The following is a 12,500-nucleotide window of genomic DNA, read 5'->3' on the forward strand; positions in this document are numbered from 1 at the left end:
CACTTTAACCGCGTTTTCAAATTTTCGCAAATTTCTAAAAAAATAAGAATCGCTGGAACTTTTAAATGTGGTTCTTGAAAATAGTTCACTAAAGGGTATCTTTGGGCAAAATATGAGCTATCCGCCGAAATGGTCGTTGACGGAGGGTTCTCGATTCTTACAGGCAGCCGTTCTTTTTTCTGTGTTAGTTGAGGTTTTGTACCCGCTGCATGTCCCCGTTACGCATGCCTGTAAAATGCTTCGTAGTGTGTGAACAAGATGGATACATGTCCCAGGGACATGCTTATGGCGCAGTTTGTTGTTTGTGCATGTTTCCGCGTTATATGTTTGGAATATGATTTTAAAACTGCTTCATGTTCTGGGGTCATTTAGCTGCAAAATGACCCATAGTGTGCGAGCACCTTTACACCCAAGCACTTGAAGCCCTGGTCAAACTGGTGAAGTTTTCTCTTTATTAGTGCGTGCATCATTTATGAGAATGGAATCGGAATCTCCTGGTTTTCAAAACTGTTGGCTGTTCGAGCTAATAATGGATAGTAGCCAGGATTGGTGAATAGAGTAAAGCTGCCAGCGTTTAAAGCCACAGAGATCGCCGTTTCGTGATTAGTATATCGATTTAGGTGAGCCTAAGAGCGGAGCTCCCTTGGTTATTTATTCTTACTGCCTGTAGTGTTAGTGAAAATAAAAGGTTTCAAATTGTCCTCGTTTTGATGTTTCCGGTTACTGCTTTAATAATTAAATCATTTTCTTTGCTTTCTTCTATAGAAAAAATATATTACTTAACTAATGAATTCCACGGTAATTTTTACGCTAAAAAACGATATCGCATGAATAACCAAGCGATGAGTACGATGTTGGTTTTTCGAGTGAAATTTACTTTGGAATTCACCAGTTTGGCAATGAATTTTTCTTGAACTGCATGAGTTTTGAAAGAAAACAAGCACACCCTCAGCGAGGGAATGGAAAAGTAAAAGAGCCATTTCAGAGTCAACTGTCAATAGCCAGCGAATAGGAATCACGTTAAAATTAGAAGCCATAAAAAAAATACTTTGTCAGTTCAAGGTCAAAGAATAGTTTTATTGATGTACTTTATTCCACTTTATCTCTGAAAAAGAGATCATTCACATTTTGATGTATTTCAGTAAAACAAGCCAGCTTGGCTTGGAACAAGAATCGGCAAATTACGGCAATGCAACCAAGGAAGGATGAACTTCAAACAAGATCCGCTCCAACACTTACATAACGTTTAGATGCTTTAAACAAACTTCTGAAAACACAAGCTAGTGAGATTTCCTCCTAATTACACGTGAGCTCATTCCGATTACGTGCTTATAACAAGGGCAAAATTTTCTTGTCACTGTCGAGGCACAACGAAAACCAGTTTGGCAAACGGATTAAAAAGCACTTGTTTGCTAGCATTTTAGAGCGAAACAAACAAATCAACTTTTTCTTTATGTCCAAAAGAGAACAGATAATTATTATTTAATTCCAGTTGACACTAAAAATTCGGTTTTCATTTCTGAACAAAGGAAGAACCGATTCAACTACCTCTTAAAAATACGTATCCCCTTTAAATAACGCGTTCGTAAAAGTAACAAACGGTTTAGTGCTCAAGGAAAGACTTTGTGTAGTAACTTCTTCCAGTAAGTATGAACTATTACTGGTATTCTGTTTTGTCGTTGTCGTTCTCTTTCGCTGTCCTTTCGTCTCTGTTCTAGATATAGGTCCTTCAGGAATCATGTAACCTTATCAGAGCTTCTAAAGATGTTCCAAAAATTGCGATAAAGAGAAAAAAGTAGGTCTAGACAAATTAAAACTAAACACTCAGCTTTAAGCTTATATCCCTCCGATGCGTGACTTGAATAACTGCGAAGCCTCCAGTGTGGACCAGAGATATCATATGTCAAACTGGATTGAAACCAGCGAGAAATGCAGAGGGAAAACATCTTCCAAACCATTTTCCACCTGAACACGAAAAGCGTCGACTGTGTAAGAACTATAGTTGATGTAGTATCGCCGTGTAGCCGCGTCGAGCCACCGAAAGCAGGCGAAAAATGAAGCGTCGCTTATGTTCAGGTGAGTTAGCCTGGGTTGAGCCTGCAATCCAATCGAAAACCAGTACCTAGTCAACGGTCAACTTGAAAAAAACAGCTGACCTCGGTGATCTCTAAGTTTGAGCCCGCGATATGGTCACGTGATACTGGTCAGTGGATACCTTGTTTTGACACGAGTCAATTGATCAAAACATGGATGTCTAATATCAAAGATGTATGCTGTAAACTAGCATGATACTGGTCACATTGGTATACATGGAGGGGTGGACGTACCTACGTACGTATGTACGGACGGTCGATGACGTCATGGCTATAAACCCAAGATTTCTCGCATCGATGGGTTGCCATATTTTCTTAACAATGATGCTCCGCGCGCGCGCGGCTATGGGGTGCTCCGCTATTAAGGCTCTTTTTCAAAAATTGGTAGCAGGCCGAGGGATTTGTCATCAGCTATCTTAAAAAGGCAACGTTTGCGAGGAGGTTGCACTTAGATTGCATTCACTAAACATTGTCTGACGTAAAATGTTTTCTACCCTACCCTACTCCTGTCGTCAGAGAGTTTCAGTGCAGTATGGAATCCGGGAAGAACAGGCTCGATCATACATATACTCATGTAAATGTAGTTTTGAATTTACCCAGATTGGTAATTAACAAAATACCGCCAAATACCCTTTGGAAAAGTCAGCAAATATATTAATAAATTCGCATCAACTTGATTTTTTCTACAGTGTTACGTGCTGGAATAACCAAGACATGTCCGCGAACAAGACAATTAAAAAGAACTCCCGAGTACGATATATGACACGCAACAAAAGTGTGACAAAGAGCAGTTACCCCTTTAGAACTATTATTTAATTGGTTTTACACTGTTACAATTACTTAGGTTAAAGATTAAGTTAAGCAGTTCTTAAAGATGGCTTACTGTCTTTCATGGCCTTTCAGGTATTGATCTTGATTATTAAAATTCGAACTCCAAGTTCCACCGACTAGAAACGACAATTCCAGACTTTCTTGATTGACTGGATTATTTTCGCTCACTGGATTTTCTGTGCATACAAACTTTTACGGAAGACTTCATAATAAACACTGAACTCTTTATCTTCCCTTCCCTTCTTTGTTCTCTCCGGATATAGCAAGTTCAAAGGTTATATCTCCACCATAGTTTTCGGAGTTGATTATAGCTTCATCACAGTTAGCAACGAGGGTAAGACCTCGGGATGGATATATTTTTTTCTATTTCTTAAAAGCCTGATTTTATACTTTTACTCTAAGCACCTGGAATATTCTGTTGCTATTTATAGTGTATTACAAGGTGTACTATTTGTGGAAACTGCTGAGTCACATCAAAGAAATTTCTGGAATATAACAGATTCTAAAAAAATTTGGAATTGCATGACAGATAAGCTAAAAGTAATTCTGATCCTCATAACAACAGGGTCAGCAAATTGAAGCCGGATACCCTGGTAATCCGAAAGCCTCGAAGCTCAAGTTTGTTAGAGACTCAAAAATGTTACACACTATTAACGGTTACCTCTCGAATTTCATAGAAATTAACTTAAATTTGGATAAGGTCGTTTGACGAGATAGTCTAATTGGCGCGAGTAGGGGGTTAATTGACGCGTGTGCGGGTAAATTGTTGTCGCCGGTCGAGTATAAATTGTCACGTGTCTAGAAAATAGGGAAAAAAATTGAACTTTTATTTTACAAAAGTACACCACTCCAACGTTTTCAATGACAATAACAACAACAGCAACAACAACAACAATAGCTTGGAAATTAACGTATGCCGGCTTAATTTTAAGATTTTCGTCTGTATAATTGCATACAACTTGTCGTGGATCCAGCAGAAAATGGAAAAATAAAATTCAACTTTTATTTCACAAATGTACACCACTTCAACGTTTTCAATAGCAGTAACAACAGCTTGAAAATTTCACTTAAATGCTTAATATTAAGATTTTCGTTTGAATAATTGCTGACTGTTTTTATTTTCCGTGATATATTTTGACTTCAATTGCATAAATACTTTTGCTTTTCTAAAACACACACACAAAAAAAGCAAACATCAAACGCGCGAAGTTTAACTCACCTAACCCTGAATTTTTGTCAGTTAACAGTATTACAAAAACAAACCATTACCTTTTAAAGCTGCTATTGTAAGGTCAGTAAATTAACCAGAGAGTCCCAGATTTGCTGGTTTTTCTACGAGGGTCAATTGAAAATATTCCTGTATAATTTCTTTTCTGGTTTTGTTGGTGCGCTCTTTGCTCAACAGGTTTTGAACAATAACAGAGTAGGAATTTCCAACAACAGACAAGGCCTCCTAATTAGCTAAAAAAAAGCTGCTGCAACAGATTACTTTTCTCTGGCAGTCGACTTATCTTAAGTAATGTCCATATTAAATATTTCTATAATTCTTTCCAGAACTTTTTCCTATTTTTATGTTATGATTAGAATTTTTGTTTTAGATTCACTGCGTATGTTATGTGGGATTTTTGGATGGCTGTGGAGGAGTCCTTTGATTTTATCTTGAGGTTTTCCTTCTTTCATGTTGCCGTTTGTAGTCTATCGATAGAGGTTTTACTACGAATTGCTTAATTGGTCGGTATCTACCTTCTCGTGGCGATCGTAGGGGTCTGGGATTCGTGGCGCATCTTAGTCGTGAAGGACTTATGTACGGTCTTCGTCACAAAGATCCTCTCTGATCAGGTCCTCTCCGAGCCGTTTAGCCCGATGGATCTGATTTCTTATGGCTTTGTTTTGTTTTGTTTTGTTTTGTTTTTCTTGAAGAGATAGGTCCGTTCCCCCCTCCCCTGTACCATTATATTGTTCTTGTTGCTGAAAACGTTGAAGTGGTGTACTTTTGTAAAATAAAAGTTAAATTATTAATTTTTCCTATCTCCTGGACCCGCGACAATTTATACTGGACCCACGACAGTTTTTACCGGACCCGGAACAATTTACCCTCGACACGTGACGCACGCCAATTAGACTATCTCTCTTTGAACATAATGTTGCGAAGTTCTCAACGTTTATGCTGGGAAACCAGAGAACTGATACTATGTTTGCATAGCATTGCACAGATGTCTTGAAAGAGACTTCAAACACGCTAGTTCCACTGCAAACGCTCTTGCTCAATCGAACCCGCGGCTGTGTTTCACGAGTCAAGACTAGATCTCTTAATTAAGGGTTTAAGTTCTGTACTATTAGAAACTCGCAGCATGAGCTATACCTGTCAAATTCGCGGATATGATTGACACTCAATCCCTTGTTGATGGATAAAATGAACCCGTAGCAGTTTCCTTGAGACAAGCCGCCATGAAATTTTATTTCTTTGACAATGAATACGTTGATAGATTTCACAGCCATTTACGTAAAATTATGCTGAACGTCCCAGCCAGCTCGATTACTTCTTGCTAAGCGGCTTTTTTGCCGAGCAGCCCCGCTGGGTACTCCTATAACAACTACATGTGCAACAAAAACGCCTGTAAGTGGCTAATAGTATTGAAAACTTGGAGTCTAAATGTGGAACAAATTGAAACTAAAGTATTTCTTTTTTCAATATTTCTTCATATCTCCAGCGCCCACTAAACACTTCAGCTAACAAGAATAGCTCGATGATTTTAATAAGTTATCGGTGTGCGATCATTTCAAACAGTAGATGTCTTAAACATGGTCTGAAAGTGGGTAACTATGTAAAATCCGGTCGTCCAAATTTGAAAGTGATCGGAACCGTTCTTCGCTGTTTTCGATCTGTTAACATCAGAATCTGCTAACATGCTAGTGAGCGAGCCCTAATTTGCATATCCGTTGATTACGCATGCGCGTATCAAGGGGTAATCTTAAGAAATTGCAACATAAATCTCTTTAGCGTGTATAATGCTTTCTTTCACCACAATCGACTTCTAATTCGTCCTCTTCTTCTTACCGTGCGGCCCAACTCCTTAAGCTTCTCATAAGAAGATTCTCGTGAGCGTGCAGTATAGATGGTTTTCACTCACGTGATTTGACGGCCATTTTGGTATCCAAAACAATAGAAAATATTTGCACAGAATTTCCACAAAAATAGAGTTCAGTCCCCAAGGGAGAGGATGTCTATTGTTCTAGTACACCAAAATGACCGCTGTGACGTCACCTGAAAACCATTTGTAAGAAATAAGAAGTGCAGGTATTAATATGCAAATGAATGTGCAAGCGTAAAAAAACAATGTCTGTGCAAGAGATAGTTTATAATTTAGAGAACATTTGGTCAGCGTCTATCAAGAAGATAGTCCCACATCTGGTTCTTAGAGGTTTCTAGACTTGGGTCCAGCACAACACAATCTTGTAGTTTATTCCAATCGCGAATCGTCCTCGGGAAGAAATACATTTGATGGTATGAGGTACAAGAAAAGGGGACTTTATAGCTAGTACAGTTTTAACTAGTCTGAAAGATCTAGTCGTTGTGAGCCCATGGCTAATCTTCTTAAATGCCTTGCTAAAATCTATTATAATAGCATATATTTGGTGGCTGTTCTGTATGGCGCTAACAAGGTCATTTATAAAACCTAATAATTGAGTCTCACCTGATCTCCCAGTCCTGGAGCCGTGTTGCAAAGGATAAAGGATGCTATGGTCACTCGCATGTCGCATCATTGAACTAGTGATTACCGGTATATGCTCTAATAATTTACAGCAAATACAGGTCAACGATACTGGCCGATAGTTGCTAGGGTTACTTCTCGAGCCCTTTTTATAGATAGGGACAACTTTTGCTTTTTTTCCAGACTTTCGGGATTTCACCGCTCTCATAAAACTTGACAAATATAATGGTCAGAGAATTTTAGAAATGTTTTGCAAATTTGCTGCTTATTATAATAAAAGAAGCTGTTTTATTATATGGCAGGCTGGAGCACTCTGATTGACGCTTTTTTGGCCGGGATTTTACAGTACTGACCATTACCATGGAAACCGTCCGTTTCCGTATTTTTTCTCTCTCCCTTGAAAATCAAGCTGAGCGAAACACAAAAAAAGATTTAAAAAAGCGAAAATTATTATTTTTTTTTCACCACAATAGTACAATTATACCAAGCGAAATTTAGTTTTTCATGTGACCCAGTGTCGGAACGCTTAAAGAAATGATCGATGCCATATATACACAACTTGCAGTCAAGCTACGTCACGCGTGACTAATAATTTTGAAATTTAAACTGAGTATTCAAATCTGCTTGCCAGGTTTACACTTTTCTCTCGAGATTCTGAATTTCCCGGAGATATTTCCTGGATATGTCGCAAATACTTAACTATGAACTTTCATATTTTGTTATAAATTAAGCAGTGTTAGAAAAGTGAAAACTGTTTCAAGCGTTATGATGAATTATTTTTCAGTCATTGTGCATTTTTCGTACTAACTTTCGGAAAAATCTTAAAGATTCCTTTCAAATCTCAGAAACTCCAAAGAGGAATTCTGATATTCATTTTAGTCTCGCGGATACCGGTCACGCATGACAAAGCTCGTCAATTGTTGGGAACCGTACTGGGGAATATTGGCACTCGGTCGTTTTGTGCGGACCTCTACGCTCCATTTGTACTTTTACGTACTTTCACGAAAATTCGGGCCAATATTCCCCAGTACGGCCCTTGCGCTCGGTTAGTAAAAGGTAGGTAAATTTAACCTATTTAACTCGCAGATGGAAACTTGAGACTAGTAGGAGGAACTAAGAGGAGCCAAGGACGAGTGGAAATACATCACAATGGCGTCTGGGGAACAGTTTGTGATGACGGCTGGGATATAGATGATGCTGAAGTTGTTTGTCGCGCACTCGGATTCCTCTCTGCCATCGCTGCTCCACGCAGAGCTCGTTTTGGGGAAGGTAGCGGTTACATATGGCTGGACGATGTAGACTGTGCGGGAATCGAGCGCTCTTTAACAGAATGTAGGAGCAGTGGATGGGGTAGCCACAACTGTGATCACAGTGAAGATGCGTCAGTCGACTGTTTAGGAAAAAGTAAGTAAAAACCATCAACGGCGCTACCTTTTATTTAATCGGCCGGGGCCTCGCTTATAGAGACACAGGAAGCACAGGAGTCCTATTTGACCGTTTTTCCATTTAATTTCACCGTACGAATAGATCTTGTTGATTTCAAGCACCCTGTGTGATCGACCACATATAAACGATCGTGTTACGGTGCGGTGACCGCTGCGGTTGAAATCCTATCCGCGCAGCAAAAGCCACATACAGTGATGCCTGTGGGCTTGTAACTAGTGGTCACTTAATAGTAAAGAAATAGACAGGGGATGAAAGCGATTTCGGTCATTTTTTTTTTTTTTACCATCGTGAATGCAGTAGCTGGTTATGACTCGGTAACACGTCTAACCGGGCAAATTACATATTTTTAAAATTCCCCCGCCATTGTAAAAAATATGTCAAAAGTATGATATATTTTTAGAATACCATTGTAGAAACTTGGAAAGCATCTGTTTACTGGTTTTGACTGGTATCAACAACAGTTTTAAAAGTGAAAAACTAGTCTACGATCGCACCTAACCATGTTGCTGAATCATGGAATATGGACTTTGGACTTGGGGCTACGGAATTGAAAAGGTTTCTAATTTTCATAGTCCCAGAAATTCTGTGGACTTTTAAGGAAATCGGCTTAAATTCTTCGGAATAAAGTGTAGTAGCCTCTTCTTAGAAATGAAACACAAATCGCTGTGATAAACATTCTCAAGTAACGCATTTTTTATAAACTTGACGTTTTGTATGCTACAACATACATTTTCAAAAGTAACAATTATGATTTTGAAAATTTATAGAAAAAACCTGAGGGTCTGGGACCGACTAAGATAAACGATCTTAGCAAAAATCTAAAAAATAGCAGTTACCTATTTGCAATTATATAGTGAAAGGCTATGAAGTGAGAAATCAATCTTTGAGAACTTTGACTGCGGGGAGCCATGACAGCGAAAAAACGTAGCCGCGATAGTAAAGCCCATGCATCAAAGTGGCCTCCATGACATTCTGTACTATATGACGTTGCCTCCATCCATCCAACATTGAAAGGAAGTATGCAAACAAGACAATGCAGAAAAGCATGCACAGGATTATTGACATATTCGGGAGTCGAAGAAATCGCTCTTTGCAACTGACCAAGTCAACACAGCGTTAGCTGTCTTTCCCGAGAGGACGGAGACCCAATCAGAGGTCACAGGGGTTTCTATTACATTCGTATCAGACAGCAACATTCCTCTTTTTATTCTCACGCCTTAGCATTAGCATGGTAAAATCTCTTAAATTGTGCAACTTCGACACATATATATCACTTGACGATTGAGAAAATGTGATGTTTAATTTATATTATTTTTTTCTCTAGCTCCTCCTAAGCTGGATGCTTCTCTTAAGAAAGACTCTATGCCTGTGTTGTTTCACTCTACATTACAATTAACATGTATTGAGAGTGGAGACCCAGAACCAAAGGTGAACTGGACTAACAATGGCATTCAAATTGGCAATAACAACATTCTTGTCATCACTAATGTGACTTTCAAAGATGCTGGCCAATATGGATGTGTTGCAATGAACTGGGTAGGAAATGTAAGCGGCAAAATTTGGATTGACGTAATAGGTAAGTCATCTAAATCACACGGCACCCCAAAAAAGGTGTGTAACCGTTGGAATATTTAACTGTAATATAGATTAAAATGGTCTTGCATTGTAACATATATAATCAAATCAATCTACTTTACACGAAGTGTCATGGATAGAGCAACAGCAAGAATAGCGTACAGTCGTACATTTAATTAATTTTCACGATCTTGCAAACGCAGTTATACATGTGCTGGAGCATATTAAGTAACTTGAGCTCTGTAAAGTCACAATAAGCATCCTTTAACTAAGAGGGATTACATCATATTGCCATTTCAAACCACGAGATCAAGAAATTTAACTGGATGAAGTCCACAAGCCATTATAACTTGCTATGCTCCTTCATATTGCATTGAGGGTAGTTATAGGTATTCTCATGAACCGTGAATTGCCTTTTTTATTTTCAGTGAAATGGCCTTTTTTTCCCTCGTAAAATGTGATTTTGTCAATTACCGCGAGCCGTGATTTCTGAGCATACTTATCTGCGAAATGAGAATCCGGTGTTTAATTCACCGTGAACTATGACGTGATTTTGCTTCAAGTGTTTGTTTGCTTTTTTTTATTATTTTGCGGGAGTAGGAGACCGAGAAATTATAACAATGGACTGTAAATATAACTCAGCCGAGCAAGGTACAACAAGTACATCTGGATTGCATGATTCACTAAAACGTGAGCCATCGACACGTGACCTCGCTAGCCTTGACAGAGGGTCTCAATGGGGTTAACTGTGAGCAATGAAACGTCAAAAAATGTTAAACGTTGAGCGTGAAAATGACCATAAAATAATCCTTAACCGTGATAAAAGTTAAGAGCATTTAGTGTCATTTTATTTAAATTATGAAAAGAGGGATATGTAGTATTTTGAAGTATTTAGAGTCTTAAAGGGGCTTTAGAGCACTCGATACCGTTTTAAATCCTTTGCTCTCCAATATGTCATTTACCCCGAATTTATCTTATATACACAATTGCTAATTTGCTCTGAATTGACTATTATCGTTAATTTAAGATAGTGCGTCCCAGGATTTCTGGTAGCTGAGAAAATAAGGAAGATAAAAGTTATACCCGTAGATAGGAGCTTGTATCGCACGGGAGGAGAAAAGCCCGTAGAGTGGTATAAAGTTCACCTTAAGAATATATGCTATTAACCTAGGATGAGGGAGTCTATCAAGAACATCATCGACTTTCTGGGCCTGAAAGATCAAGCAAAAAACTTTGGTATAGGTTCCCTTGTGTCGCAAAGGACCCAAACATCAATCTGACTTCTGTTGAATGGGATAGACAGCCTTGTTAAAAATTTAGCAGCGTTCATGCAGATTACAAAGGACACATCGATATGAAAACAATGCTAACAACACAAGAACAGAATTTACAGGCCGTGTCCCATTTTAAGCACGAGACGTTCAGCGCTCTACAATACGCCCATACCTTTGGCACGATAGCAAAGGAGTCTATCAAAAGAGTTGGTAAATGGGCCGCAAAATACAATACCCATACATCGTCATATTACCCTGTACCACAAACCGGTATGTTGTTCCCTGAGTTAAACTTTCTGGCTCCACTACCTTCTGAAACGCTTCCAAAAATGACAAAGATGGAATGCGGGTTTGGCAAGACAGCTACCACCCAGTGAGGCAAAGGATCGTAAGAAGTGAGACAACAAAGGATAAGGCAGGAGCTTTACCACCAGCCGTGTGTACAAAACGAACAGCAGTGTCCACTACAAAAGTGTTCTTTGCAACTGACCAGGTCAACACAGCGTTACCTGTTTTTCCCGAAACGACGGAGACCCAATCAGAGGTCACAGGGGTTTCTATTACATTCGTATCAGAAAGCAACATTCATCTTTTTATTCTCACGCCTTAGCATTAGCATGGTAAAATCTCTTAAATTGTGCAACTTCGACACATATATATCACTTGACGATTGAGAAAATGTGATGTTTAATTTATATTATTTTTTTCTCTAGCGCCTCCTAAGCTGGATGCTTCTCTTAAGAAAGACTCTATGCCTGTGTTGTTTCACTCTACATTACAATTAAAATGTATTGAGAGTGGATACCCAGAACCAAAGGTGAACTGGACTAACAATGGCATTCAAGCTGGCAATAACAACACTCTTGTCATCACTAATGTGACTTTCAAAGATGCTGGCCAATATGGATGTGTTGCAATGAACAGGGCAGGAAATATAAGCGGCAACATTTGGATTGACGTAATAGGTAAGTCAGCTAAGTGACAAGTCACCAAAAAAAAGTGTGTAACCGTTGGAATATTTAACTGTACTACAGATTAAAATGGTCTTACATTGTAACACATACAATCAAATCAATTTACTTTACATGAAGTGTCATGGATTGAGCAACAGCAAGAATAGCGTACAGTCGTACATTTAATTAATTATTACGATCTTGGCTGGGCTGGAGCATATAAAATAACCTCCGAGTCTTTAAAGTCACTGGAAGCATCCTTTAACTAAGAGCGATTACATCATATTGCCATTTTGGTTTAATTTCGAACCAAGAGATTAATAAATTTAACTGGATGAAGCCCACAAGTCATTAAAACTCGCCATTCCCCTTCATATTGCATTGAGGGTAGTAACAGGTATTTTCGTGAACCCTGAATTGCCTTCTTCATTTTGCAATGTGAGATGACCTTTTCCCTTGTAAAATATCATTTTGTCAGTCACCGTGAGATGAGATTTTTGATAATACTTATCTTTGAAATGAGAATCGGAAGTTTAATTAAAATTTAAAGAAGACTTACCTGTAAGTCGAAGGTTGATTTGGATTCTATGAGTCATCAGCCGGGAGTGTAGGAGT

At 38.6% G+C, this 12,500-nt stretch overlaps 1 protein-coding gene across 1 annotated transcript in view; it reads left to right on the forward strand.

Moving 5' to 3' along the window:
• LOC137988763 (fibroblast growth factor receptor 1-like) overlaps positions 1-12,500 on the forward strand; it is a 73,073-nt gene that overhangs the window by 8,026 nt on the left and 52,547 nt on the right. The window contains exons 6-7 of the mRNA XM_068834721.1: positions 9,408-9,659; positions 11,646-11,897. Of these exons, the coding sequence (XP_068690822.1) occupies positions 9,408-9,659; positions 11,646-11,897 (504 nt within the window). The remainder of the gene's footprint in view (positions 1-9,407; positions 9,660-11,645; positions 11,898-12,500) is intronic.

Source organism: Montipora foliosa, unplaced genomic scaffold, assembly GCF_036669935.1.
Source record: "Montipora foliosa isolate CH-2021 unplaced genomic scaffold, ASM3666993v2 scaffold_427, whole genome shotgun sequence".
NCBI lineage: Eukaryota > Metazoa > Cnidaria > Anthozoa > Scleractinia > Acroporidae > Montipora > Montipora foliosa.